The sequence below is a fragment of the Corvus hawaiiensis genome, chromosome 26, assembly GCF_020740725.1.
Source record: "Corvus hawaiiensis isolate bCorHaw1 chromosome 26, bCorHaw1.pri.cur, whole genome shotgun sequence".
In the NCBI taxonomy this organism is placed as follows: Eukaryota; Metazoa; Chordata; class Aves; order Passeriformes; family Corvidae; genus Corvus; species Corvus hawaiiensis.
In genome coordinates, this window is record NC_063238.1 from 13,495,595 (window position 1) to 13,512,811 (window position 17,217).

General features: G+C 36.8%; 1 protein-coding gene across 3 annotated transcripts in view; it reads left to right on the top strand.

Annotated features, from left to right (window-relative positions):
- The window catches only part of HNF4G (hepatocyte nuclear factor 4 gamma), a 39,445-nt gene extending 22,479 nt beyond the window's left edge, over positions 1-16,966 (top strand). For 2 of the 3 annotated variants that reach the window (XM_048287195.1, XM_048287194.1), the window contains exons 4-10: positions 3,087-3,193; positions 7,147-7,302; positions 9,404-9,491; positions 12,197-12,349; positions 12,529-12,765; positions 13,239-13,361; positions 13,751-16,966. In XM_048287195.1, the coding sequence (XP_048143152.1) occupies positions 3,087-3,193; positions 7,147-7,302; positions 9,404-9,491; positions 12,197-12,349; positions 12,529-12,765; positions 13,239-13,361; positions 13,751-13,869 (983 nt within the window). In that variant the 3' untranslated portion in view covers positions 13,870-16,966. The remainder of the gene's footprint in view (positions 1-3,086; positions 3,194-7,146; positions 7,303-9,403; positions 9,492-12,196; positions 12,350-12,528; positions 12,766-13,238; positions 13,362-13,750) is intronic. The other variant, XM_048287196.1, reaches the window with a different exon arrangement.
- The last annotated feature ends 251 nt before the right edge of the window (positions 16,967-17,217 follow it).

Here is a 17,217-nt window from a genome sequence, read left to right on the forward strand (position 1 = left end):
CAATTTACTGGTTCTTCCCTTAAATGTAAGTGTATGAAGCATTCAAGCCAGAGAAAGGAATGTGAAATTGAGTGAAAAAATAGTGAGAAGAATAGTGGTATCTGTCAGTGGAGTGCTCACATTAATTAACAAAAAATCTAATTTCCTTAGGGCTTAATATAGGAAAATTGTTACTTATGCATCTCACTGACAGATATGAGAAACACGTGTAACAGTGATTCTTCTGTGAGAGTGGAAGGACCAAATGACCACAGAGCAGAGCAATAGGGAAAGAAGGGCCGTGCAAATATTAGAGGTGGTTTTTTTTTTTTGTTGGGGCTGTTGTTTCAAGGGCAGTTATGATGTGGAGGCAAAAGATGTCCTTATCCTTTTCAAATACACATTCAAAAGTCATTTGTCACAAACTTTGCTACCTTTTTTGTTTGGAGCAATGTGCATCTGCTTGCAGGCCAGTCTGAAATGTGAGTGCTCAGTTCTCTTGTAACGCGGCAATCATTCTTTTAGTCTGTACAAAGGAAGCTTTTTCTTTATGTTCTTAAGTATCTGTACTGTAGCAGTGCTTTGGTAGTGTTCAAGTCACTGGTATGAGATAAAATGGATTTTTCTCCTTGAAGCTGGATGGGGATATTCTAAACAGTGTTACACAGGGTATGAAATAGGTTAGTTAACTCTTGTGGCTCTCCTTTAAGACACTTCGGCCTTTTGGAATTTGAGCCATTAAATCAGTAACGTATTGTATATATGTTATCAATCTAATGGGAAGAAAGGGAAAGATCTGTGTATCCACAGCAGCCATAAAAGTTTTGGAAATAGCAAGCTTTAGAGACTTTCAAAACCTGGAATTAAAGAATAGTTCATCTCAGAAGGGACATCTGGAATTCATCTAGTTTATTCCCCGCTTAAACCAAGGCTGACATCTAGGTTCAGTCAGGTTGCTTGGGACCCTGTCCAGACAGATTTACACAGTCCTGAGAGGGGAGATTCAACAACCTCTTGCTCGGCAAGCTCTTCCAGTACTCGACCACCCTCAATGGGAAGGGTTTTTTCCTTATAACTAGTTGGAATATGTCTTACTGCAGTTAGGGTAGTGTCCATTGGGTCTTGTCTTTTCATTATGCATCTGAGAAGAATCTGGCTCCATTTTCTGTATGCTACAGAAATGAAGACCCTCACATCCATGTTGGTCTTCTCGTTTCCACATAAGCAAAGATGCCTGTCTCTGCTTCACCTTGTGCATCTTGTGGATTACATCTCCGTAGCCCTCTGCTGGACACTGCCTGATTTTCCAGTATCTTTCATGTGCTGGAGATCCCAAACCACAGAAATGCTCATTTCCCTCAATATACCAATGCAACCTGGTGCACGGCACAAAACTTTTAACCTACTTAACACTATTCTGCCCTACTCTGATCCCACTGTGTCTAAAACTTTCAACACTACTTTTGTTTTGTTATAACCTCTCTACATGGTTAGGGCATGTCTCATAGTGTAAGTGTGGCATAGAGTCTATGATAGTTTCTCATGTTGTTTCTAGAAAATCTCTTTCTTCAGGACAAAGATAAGAAAGGCTTCAATTTGTAAAAGCTTTAAAAGTCCTCTTTGAGCAAATATACCACCCTCCTCATGGAGTCTGTTTAAGGCTATTTTAGCCTGAATTGACAAAAAGGCTTTAGCCAGATAGTCTAGTCTAATAATCCAAAATTATGTCTGTGTAGAAGAAAATTAAAGCATACAACTATGGTTTTCAGTGTACTCCACCAGTGACTTTCAAAGGTGGAGTATTGTCAGAACACCTTACTATTTTTGTAAGACTAATCAGTGCTGAACTTATTTTAATTATCTGTGCAGAACTTAAACTGCTTAGATTCAGTGGATGTTTGTTTCAGCATTCTTTTACAAAAGGTTATGTTTCCTCTTTCCTGTCTACAACATACTATGTGTTTATCACCCCACAAGATTTCTTAGAGTGACCTTAATAAAAGGCCCATCAGCGAGTGTCCTTGCAAAAAGTTAGTACACCTCTGGAATAAACAGTGTGCATTGTTCAGATAAACCCTGAACCTACTCAGTGCAGAGAATATATTTTTTTTTATTGAAGCCCCTTGTACTACTCCTAAATTCTGTAATGCAGATTGTTTCCCACAAAACAGCAAATGTATCTTTGGAAATAAAGCTGCTGCTCTTAAAGGACAATGGGAGTCCTTATACAATAAAAAGATTTCTGTTGATGCAATTCTTTTTTTCTCTCCTTTTTTATTTTCCTTGGCCTAATCTTGGACATGATCTAGGTTTTAGAAAGATCTGACTGATAGTTTTTACTTTTTCTTCTTCCTTTAGTTCAAAAGTATGCCTTGTTGCTTCATAGGCTTCGCATGTGTTGATTGCAGATTCCTTATCCAAAGCTCTTTCAAATGCTTTTTTTTGGACCCCATGAGACAAAACTTACTGAATTTACTGTCCTAAAATTTTTTGGTGTGTTATTTTTGGGTTGATTTTTTTTTTCCTTTAAATTAATGTTCCATAAACTGGCTATGAATGCAATGTCACTGACGAGGAGCATGAGATTTGAGTTTCAAAATTATTTTACTAGTGGATTAAAGTCATGATTCATTCCTGTTTCATTGTTTCACACAGCAGAGCATGAATAGGGCTTTCATACTTCCTCTGACAGATATTTTTTCAGTAGTGGTGCTGTACTACTTGACCTGTTTGGCAGTCTGGAGATGTCCATTTCTGCTGTTATCATAAAGCCTGACTTAATAAATTGGTTAAAATTGAAACCATGTGTTCAAGTTCAAAGGAAGAGGTTTTACTGTAATTAATCCAGTGACAAAAGTGCTGATAATTAATAATAATCCCTCTACAATTAGTTATACATGCTTTTTACGGGCAAGTAGTGTACCAATACAGACCATAAACATGTATTATCATCCTTCCTCATCACTCAGAGCTAAAAGCAGATCATCTTCTTTGAATGTCATACCTTTCAGTTCTTACAGTTATCTTCTGAAATCTAGTAAAGTTCTGAAATTATACTATGTGTCAGTGTTTTCAAGTCAATAAATGAGATGATTATTCTTTTCCAGCTGTACAAAATGAACGGGACAGGATAAGTACGAGAAGAAACACTTTTGATGGCTGCAACAGTCCCTCTATTAGCACATTGTCGCAAGCTGAGACACTCTCGCGTCAGGTACTGAGAACTATCACAAAATTATTTAGTGATGTTCAGACCACTTTTACTAAAATTAAATACTGTTCAATTTCTTATTCTAGGAATATAATTGTTGAGATTACTTTTTTCTACTTCCAAAATGCACACAGCTTCCTCTTCTCAATGAAAGAAGCGGTAATAGAATACATTCTTGAAGCAAAGTCAATAAAAAAAAATTCTACTTTGTCCAGGACAATATGTCTTAGGCACCTTTCTTAATAAAGGTTTATTGTTCTATCTGCTTTTAAATCAGTTGCTGTCTTAGGCAGCTGGTGGCATCTATCTATCCTTGAAGCTGCCTTTCCCATCAAACATAGGGAAAAATTTGTCCAAAGCCATTACATTCAAAGGGGTGTGGACACTCACTTCCTTACATTCTTTTGAAAATCCCATTTTTAATATCCTTAGACATTATAAGTAAGGCAAACAGAAGTGTTCCAACTGCAGAGTCTATTCACATCTTGCTTTTAAATTTTCTTTGTCTCATCTGAACTTCATTTTCTCTTTTTCTTTTTTTTTTCCTATCCAATCAATTGCTGAATGGAACAGTCTCCAGTCCTTTTCTGCACCTCAGATAAATCATGGTCATTGATTCTGCATTCTTGCACCTCTTACTAACTTGCTTAGAATTTAACTGCCACCTTTATGATTTCATGCTGACTGATTTATACATCCCAAAATGCTTTGTAATCTCATCCTTTATCAGCATCTCTCTTAGGCTGGAACTGTCTGTAAAGAATTGATGCAGGAATTACTGGGGAGTAGTCTTTGGCACATATTGCATGTCCAGGCAGAGCAGATGAATATAATGTACCTTCCTACCTTTCATACCTATACAATATGAAAAAATATAGCTATTTTTATCTCCTTAGTAATTTTTTAACTTGCTTATTGTGCTTTTCTTATAATACTCCTTAATCATTTCCAACTGGTATATGCAATTCAGGAATAAGAACTGTCTTGAACAGAATCACATCCTCAGCTGTTCATAGCACAAAGTTATTTTCAAACAGTAGGTTCTGGGCCTAAAACATCACCTTGTGTGTACACAAATTTATTGTACTTACTATTTGGTATGTTTTAGTAGAACAGAATTGCTTCCACTATGTCAAGCGTATATGAAGATACAATCTTGGCCTCAAAATCCAAGAGGCTCCATTAACATGATGGAAAATCAAAGTCTTAAAAGTACTTGTTTTTCCCTCAATTTCATAGGTCTGTATGATGAGTTCAGTCCTGAGAAGAGACTTAGAGGAGTTGATAGTGTCCCAAAACACTATCCAAGTACTTCAGCTGTGAAATGAGGAAGAGGGTGGCATTAATCCCTTTTGAAATTTTCATATTAAATAGGGAAAAATAGTTATTTTGTTCCTTAAGATCCCTTACAGGGGGGAATTGTCTAAGTATAATTTTTCTCCAACAGACCTGGGAGAGGCTTTCAGGATTATGTAAATATGAAAAGGGCATGCTGGATTCTCATATGAATAAAGAAATCTGTCCCTGAAGGATTGCAGAACAATTGGGATACAGTGTTATATTGTCATGTTCATCAAGTCATTAATGGTAGAAGTTATGCTGGCAAAGGTTTCTTCTCAATACCAGAAAGAAATTTTTACAGTGAGAACAAGCGATTACTGGAGCAACCTTTCCAGGGATGTGGTGGAGTCCTCGTCACTGAAGATTTTCAAGATGCAGTTGGACAGGGTGCTAGATAATCTCCTCTAGGATTCCTTTCCCACAAAAGGTTGGATTAGATGATCTTCCAAGGTCCCTCCTAACCTGTGCTAACACAATGACTCCTGTGTTGTATCCCATAAATGAGAGGCAGGTAAAAGTAATACAGAAATAGAAATTGAAAAACACATAGCTTCATATCCTTGTCAAGAGATGAAATCCTAGGTTCATAATGAACTCCACTGGAGTTATCCCATGAATCCCCAGCAGAAGTTCACCAAGTAATTTCAGCCTGGAGACTGCAGTTTGTAATATAAGATGTAATTTATAAAAATGCACAGCTTTGATTAAAATATATTAAGGGAAGGACAATGTATTAACTTCATGAGTCACTATGTCTAACAATTAAACAATCTACCTCTTCTTTACCTTCATGTATTATCTTCTAGTTGGTGCATAGTTAGTATCATTTTCAGGTAGATCAGAGTGCGACCTACTATCAGAAATCTCTTCTTTGTACCTTTGAATCATGATCAAGACCCCTTTTACTCTTCTGGAAAAGGGGTATTGAATTTCTTTACTGTCTTTCTGTACTGAAGGTTTTCTAGACTGAATCACTCTGATAGCTCTCACCTGAACAATATTCAGTATTTTCAACCTGGTTTTTGTACAGGAGATGCCAGAAATGGATTCATGATTATAGCATGGATTTCACACATTCTCTGTCTACAAAGAGGCAATACCTCTAACCTTTTTCCTACATGATAGCCTTTGAATTATGGGTCAGAGGAATTTTTCACCTGCCTAACTGCTGTATTTCCCTGAGAACTAATGTTCATCTGGTTAACTGACATTAATATCTAAGCTGTTTTCAGTGTTTTACACTACTGAATTATGTAGGAAGCACAGAGCTTTAGTTCAGAAGTTCAACTCCTTTTGACTACCCAAGGATAAGGGATTTCACCAGAGATCCCACTGTGGGATTTAACATGGATATATGAATGAAGGGGAACTGGTAGGAGTCAACCTAAGTAGCTTCCACTATCCTGAAAAGTGTAGGAATGTAGTGTTGGAAGAGTAAACAATTATTTTGTTTTCCTGAGGAAGATGATCATGCTACATCATTTCCCGAGTATGCTTTTGGTAATAAAACATAAAGGGAAAGTCAGTTTCATAGGCCTTGTACAGTGATCTCTTTTTCTTTTTTTCTTTTTCTTTTTTTCTTTTTTTCTTTTTCTCTTTTTCTTTTTTTCTTTTTCTTTTTTTTTCTTTTTCTTTTTCTTTTTCTTTTTCTTTTTCTTTTTCTTTTTCTTTTTCTTTTTCTTTTTCTTTTTCTTTTTTTCTTCTTTTTCTTCTTCTTCTTCTTCTTCTTCTTCTTCTTCTCTTCTCCCTTTTTCATTGTTTCCTTTTTTCTTTTTTTTTTTCCTTTTCAGCTTCCTTTTTCTTTTGCTTCCCTAGTATGATAGCAACTATAAACTGACTTTACCTTCTCCAGTTTGGCTTTGTCTTAAGTTGGCTTTCCTTCCTGGCTTCAGAGAAAGCCTGGTTTTGTTCCTTTCCTTGAAAAGTCATTAAGAATTTAAGAATTTGGCTCAGTAGAAGTGCCCCAGCTTCAGGCCCAGAAAGATATTGTTCTCTTGCCATTTCACAGAGCACTGTTCACTGCAGGTGGTCTAATGCACTCTCATATCCTTTACATTTCCTCTGAAATGTCGCAGGTCTCTGCCTATACCGCTGCTTCATCATTGCAAACCATTCTCCTTCAGGCACTAAACCCCCCCTATTTTACCTTCTAAAGTTAATGATACTTATCTTTTCACTAGAAGAACATGCTAACCCTTTATCACTCTCTTTCTCTTAATATCTCTATCCCTTAATATTACTGCATGCCACTATGAGCTCTTCTTTTTTTCTGAAATGAAGTAAATGTCAACCATTTTAAAGGAAAAAAACTCCAAAACACTTCCCTTCTACAAATGAAAAGAGCTCTAATGCATTTAAAAATAGTATTTTGGAATGAGAGGATATTGTATCATGATATGATTAATTAAAGTTTTAGCATTCGGCAATGCACACTGGCAATAATGAGAAATAAAAATGTATAATTTACGTGCAGGGTAGTGGTCCCTATGGTCAAGGAATTTCTCAAGAGCATCTGCGATTACTGCTGTGATTTTTTCTTAAATATGCTGTTAACCAGTGAAAATAAAATTATATGGAATTTAACCTTGTTCATTTTTTTCTCTCATTATGTCCAGATCTCAATCTCCAGTCCTGGTGCTAGCACTGATATAAATGTTAAGAAAATTGCTAGTGTTAGTGATGTCTGTGAATCTATGAAGCAACAACTTTTGGTCCTGGTGGAATGGGCTAAATATATTCCAGGCTTCTGTGAACTACCACTCGATGACCAGGTATAAGAGGAAAACAAAGAGAAAACTCTAATTAATGCTGTGTTACTCCTGTGATATTTCAATGTCATGATGAAGCACTCATTCCTTTTTGTCTGAACAAATAGAGTGGGGTACTAGACCCATCCTTTACTAGACCACCATTTTTTTTTTAAAGTTTTGAAATAACACCACCACCACCACAGAAAAGACATTAACAAAAAGAAGCAGCAAAGCAGCATGTCTTTAAGTGTTTTGTTCTTTCTCTAGTGTTTTGGAAACAGAACTTTTTTGTGACCTTAAAAAGTATTTATTTCGTGTTCACTTTTCATTATAATATGGTTTAAGACAGCATGTTATTTAATTTGAAGTGGGTCTTCTCTACTTGCAAAAACCAAAAGTGAATAGCATCTCAAAAAAATTCCAAGCATACTGATATCAATCCATAGCAAATAATCTTTCATACAATCCAATGTACTGAAATTATACTGTATATAATAAATGAGAGGGGAAAAAGCATCAAATCTTGAAAATTCATGAGTGTTTTTATGACAGAGGTCTGATCTATCATCATATCTGTAATATATCCTAATATATCACTGGCTTTCAGAGTAGGTTGTGCTGGCAAACCCAGAACCAGTATCTCCATATTGTGGTGAGCAGTTCTCTGACAAGCAGCCTCAGCAGGAGGTTAATTCATTGCTTGGGATCTCTTGATTCCACACAAAAATCTGATTAATCTTGAAAATCACTCTGTGAACTGGAATTGTGTAAATCTTTGTTTCTTCTGTCTCTCAGTTTTTAACAAAATCCTGCAAGTGCTAGATCATCCTTGGTTTTGAACTGAGTCTTTCTCTCTTATATCCTTCTTCAGGAATATCATGTTTAAGGCCACAGGACACCCCCCCAAAACAGGAGTTTAGTGATGTCTTTGCAGACACACAGAGCACATACGTGCACAATCTCAACATACTCAAATAAGTTAAAACTCTGCTCATGTGAAAGAGAATTTCAAATGCATTGGCTACACAAGGGCAACAAAAGCAAGCAAAAGATATTGTGGCTTTTATTGTTATGATGGCATGAAGGAAAAGAGAACGTATTAAATGTCCTTAAAATGTTTTTGTCTGCATTTAAAAAAATAAAATATCAGCTCAGAATGATAAGCTGAAAACACTCCTGCGGTGCTTGAAGAGTACATATTGGAAAATACTCTGAAACCTTAAGTACCTTAGTAAAGTAGGGACAAAGACGTTGAGAAATGAAACAAATGCCACTTTTTCATTTGTGATAACGGGTTTCTAAGGGGCATTGTGCATTCAGTTATAAAATAAGCCATCTGATTTTGAAAAAACGATTCCTGATCTGGGAACCAGCCTGATTTACAAACCACAGAGGAGGCCAGAGCAGCTAAGGTAACTCTACTGAGAACCCGATATGTCTTAACAGATAAGTGTTACCCAGATGCTGTGTACCTTTATATCTCTCCTAAAGTGATTGTCTTGGATTAGAATGACTGGTCAAGAGATGAGTTCCTTGAGGAAATAAAGGCTGTTGCTGAGATTTCAAGCAGACATTAAAACCAGAGGAAAGTAAATAGGTGACAAAGAGTAAACTAATAAGTGCCTTCGCAGTACAAATTTGGATTCCTCTTTGTGGACAATAGTGGCTCTTTTAGCATATCTGGCTTTGTTGGGAAAAAGCTCTTTGAAATGCTGCATAAATTTTTGGTTCAAGAGAAAAAGCAGTGATGGAACCAAATTTACTGTAACAGTTCATTCCAGCCCACTGGAGTCTTTAATGTCAACTTAGAAAGCCAGAGAAAACTTTGTCAAGGGAATACGCACTAGGAAATAAATGGAGGTAGTGTATTTATTGAAAAGTATTTTGCAGAGCCTGATACTTAAAATCTAGACAGAATGCTAGAAGTGACAGAGGGTGACAGTTTAATTAGAGAGTGCTATTTTTATCATGTTAAGATTTTTACATTCACTTTACATTTTACATTGGAATCTTAACAGTCTTAAACATGTACCAAACACACAGTAATATGTATCCTCTTTTTTTTTGCTCCTATTGAAACTTACTGCTTTATCATCTAACGAGTCTGCTGGTTTTTTGTGAGGTTGCCCTGCTAAGAGCACATGCTGGGGAGCACCTGTTGCTTGGAGCAGCAAAACGATCCATGGCATATAAGGACATTTTACTTTTAGGTAAATATTGGTTTTGTTTTACTTACTGATGATGATGTTATAGTACATTAGCAACGATGTAATCACTTAAGTGGGACAACTGTTCTGCCACAATCAAAGCAATGCATTCTGTGAATGCTAAATAGCTATTAATGACATAATGTCACGTGCCTGTTCTAGCAAAAGCAGGTGGATGGTTTAATGTGAGTTAATACAGCTAAAGGTCTATTGGATACCAGAAACCACAATTTAAGGGAGTTCCCGGCAATTGCCTCCTTACATTATTGTCCTTTCTACACCTTTGTCCCATAAAACAATGGAACGAAACAATACCAACCACAAAAACACCATAAAAACCCCTTTGCTTAGGAAAGGAACAGCCAGCATGTTGCCCATGTAGTACTTTCAGTCTTCATGAAAACCATCTGTCTGGAGCTTTCTCAGGAGTCCTTCTGACTCTACTGCCTAAAATATTAAATAGCCTGTTCCCTGCAACTCACTTTCCCAAGAGCCCTCTCACAGGTGCCTCGACAGTTGCCACAGGGCCACCACATAAACATCATTCATACTGTCCCTGCTGTGTGACAGATGGGTGCATCCATGGCACAGTGCCGAGGCACACCTGCAGGAGCATATTCTTGGTCAGCTGAAACAGCTCCTGTGCTGGGTTATATAAAGGGAGCATGGCTGTCAGGGAAGAGGATGTTGTCACGTCATGGAAGCATGTCTTCTAGTTCATGCAATGGGAAGTCCCAGTTGCAAGATTAGATGTGAGCCTGTGTGGAGGGTGATGTGATGAGGCATTTGTTAGCCTTGTTTGACACAATACTCTGCCACTCTGAAGTGTACTCTGCCAAAAAGAGTTTCATTAGACATGTTCAGCACTGGGGCTGTTTCGCGAGGAAGTCTGTAGGTCGTTGTGCCGATTTGGACAAATTTGGAGGAAAATGTCCTCTGATAGAAGGCAGGTCACAACTGGCCCTCCCCCACCAGGTTCAGGAAAAAAAGAAACTTTCCTTGAAGGAAAGTGAAAGAGATAAAAAACTATTTATTTAACAAACACACAACGAAAGCATAATAATGCTAAATAATAAAACCTCTCCTTGTGGATAGAAACCTGGGAAGATTTCAGAGTCCTTCTGTAGGTGTGGTCTCTCTCCTCCTCCTTGGAGCTGGGCCGGTGTGGGCCTACCTCCAGGGCCTCGGTGGAAAATTCTCTCGATGTGTTCTGATGTTGAAACAGTCCAGAAGAGAAGAAGGGGAAAAACTGAAGTCCCAGGAAAACAAAGTTCACCTCTCCATCTCCCTCTGGAGAAAAGGAGCCGAAAACTGGCTGAAAAGCAAGAAGGGTGCTTCCTCCACTCTTGCTGCTGCAGAAGCAGAGGAGTGTGCGTCTGTGTCCTTGAACAACTGTTTTGAAAAGTTCACTCAGTTTTTTCCTTTCCCCCCCTCTCAGGCTCAGTTTAAAGGCACAGAGAGGCACAGAGTTAATTTCCGGGCATAGTGCAGCGATAGGGGATACACATCATAAAGACACCCCAAGACCGTCGTCTTGGACAGGGTTTTTGGTGTGAGGCAAGACTATATGGGATATGGACTCAGACTTGTCTCTTCACTGGTAGTGTGGTACAAGGACGTTTTCTACTACTTATTCTCCTTCCTCTTTGGGCCTGCCTTTTCATAGCCCTAAATCAGCTTGAATTTATTTTTACACATATTAAAACATTAACAGGACAAGAAGGGCTTGGTCTGAAGGTATTTCTCTCACCAGCACCTTTCAAGATAAAAGCTATACAAATGGCTTTCTTAAGGTAGCTATTTCCCTACATACAGTTTCACTAACAAAATTAACAGAAACAAAACAAAAAAAATTGCAGTTTCATTGCAATTAATAATAAGGTAATAAGAAAAATAATGATAACATAATAGTAAGAAAATTATATTTAGTATCACCAGCATCAGCATATATACCAAAAAAAGAAACAATTTGAGGCTTCAAGGCTTGTTTATGATACTTGGAGGCAGGTATCTGTAAAGTTTATGAGTAATTTTGACATGGATCTCTTGTGATATAATTATCAGTTTTTCTTTCAAAAACTGCGTGGTGGCTTCTGAAAGCTTCGTGATATTCCTATTGTTCTCCAGAAGGTGAATTAAGATGCCATAGTGGAGACCTCCAAAATGGATATTTAAAAAAAAAACCAAAAAACAAAAGCCCCAGGTAAAATTAATTCTTGACTGAAAATTTTACAATGCTAATTTTATTAGGAACAACAGAAACATCCATTAGAAAAAGAAGCATTTCCAGTATCTCCTCTTGTCTATTGACAAATCCTTGTCATTCAGCTTGGGATATATTATTTTAATTAGGGAAGAAAACATTTTAAGATCAATTCATTAGTATATTTATCTGTTATTTAAACATAAAGGTCTACTTCCTTCATACTTGTACATTCAAATACAAACTTTGGTCCTGTGGACTAATCAGTAACTCCACATGTTGGCATACTTTGATGTATAGATTATTTACAGGGTGACAGCTATAATTTGCACATATACTCTGTTTACAAGGAAAAGTTGTGTGTGATGCAAGGGAGAGTCATTACTTAAAAAAATTATTAACTTGATTAAGCAATATGAAATGTACTTTTGAAAATTGCCTTCAACTAATACATTACATCAAAATGTTTCTATTAATTCACATGTTGGTATTCTTTCTTTCTAAGGCAACAATTACATAATTCATCGCAACAGCACTGAAGTAGAGATCTGTCGAGTGGCAAATCGGATTCTGGATGAATTAGTTCGTCCCTTCCAGGAAATTCAGATAGATGACAATGAATATGCTTGCTTGAAAGCAATTGTGTTTTTTGATCCAGGTATTTTTGCAAAAATATCTCTCAATTATTTTACATGTGATTGTATTGAAAGTAATTTTTGTGAATGTAGCATCTGTTCATGTTATCTAGCTGAATGGAAAAGAATAAAATGAAAAACAGTAAGATGCTCCTCCCAAATCGTGATATGCCTTGACTTTCAGTTTTTGCCATTTTTTAAGATGCAAAAGGCTTGAGTAATCCATTGAAGATTAAGAATATGCGATTCCAAGTCCAGATCAGTTTAGAGGATTATATTAATGACCGTCAGTACGACTCCAGAGGAAGATTTGGAGAACTTCTTCTTCTACTGCCTACACTCCAAAGTATCACTTGGCAAATGATTGAGCAGATACAATTGGTTAAGCTATTTGGGATTGTTAAAATTGACAGTTTGCTTCAGGAAATGTTGCTGGGAGGTAGGCTAACAATTTGTTAAATTTACCGTCTTATGTTGAATTTAGCATGTTGAGATGTTGAGGGAATCCTGATCTAAGCTACCACTCTGACTCGCTGTCTGAGCTTTGGGTTGTGTAACTGTTAGCTAAAGTCTTCTTGTCTTGGCAGTTCCTCTTGTTAACTTAGTTCTACAATGACAGATTGTGCTATGTATTTCTCAGTAACTGCTGGGTTGTCCTACAATTCCCTAGGCAGATTAAAGAATCCTTACAAATATTTCATGAAATGCACTGTAATTGCAGTCAAAACAGTGAAAATAAACGCAGTGCTTAATATGCTTGAAGTCTGGTTAAATTGTTTAATGAATACCCAGAGGCAATTATTCAAATTGCCAATCAAAATATTTACTCTGTGGAAATGTAATTACTGAAGTATAAGTCACTGGCAACAACATGCTCTTTTGAATTGATATATGCTCATGTTATTTTTGCAGGTACCTCTAATGATGCCAGTCATCTGCATCATCCAATGCATCCTCACTTAGCCCAAGATCCATTAACTGGCCAAACTGTCCTCATAAGTTCAATGTCTGCGCCTGTACATACAGAACAGATAAGTAAGTAATTGCAAGTTAGCCTTCTGTCATAACATTTCACTGTTTAATTTTAAAATATTAATTAGAATGGTGGCCTGTCAGTGTTCATAGAGCTATTTCATCATCATTTTTAAATTAAAATAATTGTGCATTAAAAATGTATGTATATAAAGGGTGTTAAGTAAGAGACTTTGACTTGAATTTAATTAAATTTTAAAAATTCAACATCATTATGATATATCATTGTTTTTACATGCACAATCTTTAATAAACTAAAAATTCTGATAATTAAAATATCCTGTTTCCCTAGCATGTCAAATACAACAGGACTCCCTTTCAGTGCAGTAGTGTGTATATGCAGAGTACACCAGTCTATAAAAAGATGTAACTCTTTCTATGTTCTTTTTCAGCAACTCCAGAAACTCCATTACCTTCCCCTCCACAAGGCTCTGGGCAAGAATACAAAATGTCTGCAAATCAAGCTTCAGTCATTGCACAGCAATCTATTTTGAAACAAAAACCATTGTGATAATATTTCTGTCTCTGTCTTATCCCTTCCTTCCTTCCTTCCTTCCTTCCTTCCTTCCTTCCTTCCTTCCTTCCTTCCTTCCTTCCTTCCTTCCTTCCTTCCTTCCCTTCTCCCCTTCCTTTTCATGCACTAGATAGATTGGTAGAACACTTGCACATTTAAATCTCAGGTTGATAAAGGAAATTATTTCCTCAGCAGCCACTACTGTGGGTGTTCCTTAAAACACCTTATGATTTGGAAAGTAATGCTGTTCTGACTGCTGCATGCAAACTGTAACTATGGATGCTGCAGTCTGACAAATATGTATAGAGGTTGATATTATTTTTAGATCTTATTACTGCACAGATTCATGTTTTTATTTCCTGTTTTAGTTGTTGTCTTAATATTATTGTTTTAGGTGTGTATATAATTTTCATCGTAATGGAACTGTTTAGTGCTTGTTTAGCTGTGAATTGTAGACTTGGAAAAGTGGGTTAATCAGGCAAAAGCCAAGATTCCACTAAGAGTAGAACAGTACGCTGCCAAAAAGCACACAAATTGAAAAAAAAAAAGGAAAACATACATAATGGAAAGAAAAACCCAACTATATTAAAAAATCCTGTTTTGAAAGTATATATACAATAAGGTCTCTATATAGTCGATTGGCCAGTGCTGAAGCATTTATATTGATAAATAGTTAGAACAAGGACTGGTAGGCTTTTTGGTTAGGACTAACTAGTACTACTTCACCAAAAAATTCCTGGGCACGCTTTGGGAATTAGGCAAGTCTAGGGAAACTTTTCACCAGGTTCTCTGGGTACAGCCCCTCTCTTTAGGGGTACAGAGAGTATCACAGAACCATAGGATATCCTGAGTTGGAAGGGGCCCACAAGGATCATCAAGTCTGACTCCTGGCCTTGCACAGCACCATCCCCAAGAGTCACACCATGTGCCTGAAAGGGTTGTCCAAATGCTTCTTGAACTCTGTCAGGCTTTTTTGTGACCTCTTCCCTGGAGAACCTGTTCCAGTGCCCAACCACGCTCCAGGTGAAGAACCTTTTCCTAATATCCAGCCTAAACCTCCCCTAACACAGCTTCAGGCCATGCCCTTGGTTCCTGTCACTGGACACCACAGAGATCAGTGCCTACCCCTCCTCTTGCCCTTACGAGGAAGCTGTAGACTGCAATGAGGTCTAACTAGGACCATGCCATTTGACCTCAGGGCTGGAGTATACTTTGTGATGTTTGGTTTACTGTAAGAGTAGCCATTGTGTTTATTTGTCTAACTGGCTGGTAAATGCATGTTTCAGCAATCACTAATATTCACCTACAGAGAAGTTGTAATTGATATAGTAGCTCTGTGTTTGGAGAGGTATGACTTACTAATTGCAGTGGCAAATGTGCCTGAATTCAGCTCCAAGTGTTCCTGGTTTGAGCCATTGTATTTCAAGAGAAGATAGCCAGAAGACAGCACACCAAATACTCATCCTCTCAATTTTTAAGAGTTTTCAGAAGCATGGGATGACTTGATTTTCTGTGATGAACCCCTTTCTCCACCTCTTCCGCCCCTCCCAGTCTGCGGGGGTGCAACATTGACTAACTTTTGTCTCTGGAGTCCGTAACAACCCATCTGGATTTGAACCCTCTGTGAATTTGCACAAAGTGAACCTTGTGACACATGCTCACTTGGAGCATTTATACTACTCAGTTACAATTTGTGAAAGTAATCTTTTATGATATATGAAATGATATGTTGTTCATACAATACTAACATCATAAGAAAATCACCACTTTGCACATTTTATTTATTCCAGACAGCAATGATTTTTTCTTAGTACTTTAAAGTAGACTTTCTTCCCAGAAGATAGGTAAGAGAGAAACAGACAGAAAAGAGATAATAAAATATTGAAGTTTGCTGAACTATTGCAAAGAGAAAACATAGTGGAGTCAGAAATTCTTCAAGGTAAGATGTGGATCATCCTGAACCACACACCTTCATTGATCACAGCATCCAGAGATGGTGCAGTTACTCCTTTGGCTTGTAAAAGTTATTCAAACAATCTGGAATGATTCTTCAAATACATTTTTGTAGGCAGGAAATACAACACAGTAAATGCTGAGCTGACCTGAGCATTCAAAAGGCTTTAATAAGAATGCACCTATCACCAGGTAGACAATGTGTTTCTTTTTTATTTTAAAGTAGTTGCTTTTGTAAAGTCTGTGTACAGTAGCTATTAATGTTTGCCTTTTGCTTTTTAGATGATTTTTCTTTTTGCTGTTTACTGTTTGTTTTTTATTAATGCATTGCTCTTTTTACAAGTTCCTTTTAGTATGAGTTTTTATGACAGAATAATGTACTGAAGTTCTGCCATTAACTTTAAGGGTATCTGGACTGTGCTATTTTTACAAGGTGGCCACCAATGCTCTACAGTGATACACAAAGGTAAAACAAATGTGAGAGATACTGAGCAGCTCAAAAGAAAAGTTTACTGATGAGGCTCACTTTTGTGTACTTGTCATAGAAAGAGTGTTGGACTCTAGGTGGATCTGCATGAATTAATTGGGTCAGATAAATGAAGTCAGTTGCATAAACATAAACATGGCAGTATTGGTCTGACTAAAAAACATATAACCGGAAATAAAGATTAGTCCCCAAGCTGGCCACCCTTGCCTTATATAAGAGATGTGCATAATAGTTTAGTTTATTTTTCACAATGAACTTTAGATATCAAGTGTACAATAAAATGTTTTCACACACTGCCAAAATGTACTGGAGGAAAAATATACGTTAGTATTTTATCTGACAAAAAGCTGTTGTCTATTTTGTATGATATATTACATTTTTGAATAAGATTTCCACTGTAAAATTACCACTGTAATTTATTGGGAAAAGCTGATTTATTTTATAAATGTAACATTATTTTTGTAAACTTAATTATGAAAAATCAGAAATGATTAGTGCTGTTAAATATTAAATTATAATGAGATGTAACTTTATATGTTTGAATTCTGATACCAAGTTTTTGTATTGAGCATTTGGAATTGGAATGGTAGCTGGAAATATTTCAAATGGACTGTTTTTCATCAAAGCTCAATAAAGAAAAATGAATGATCCAAATGACACATTTGCCTTTTAGTATTTTTTTTTTCATATTTACATAAACAATGAGAATATTTTATAATGCTTACACTATGGATAAGTATGTAACTAACATGCTTTCATCTCTACAGTGTTCACAGCATCACAGAATGGCTGAGGTTGGAAGGGACCTCTGGAGGTCATCTAATCCAACCCCCTCTGCTCAAGCAGGATATTGAAATCATATGAAAGAATATGATAGCAACATTTTAGTTGATTCTGCTGTAACA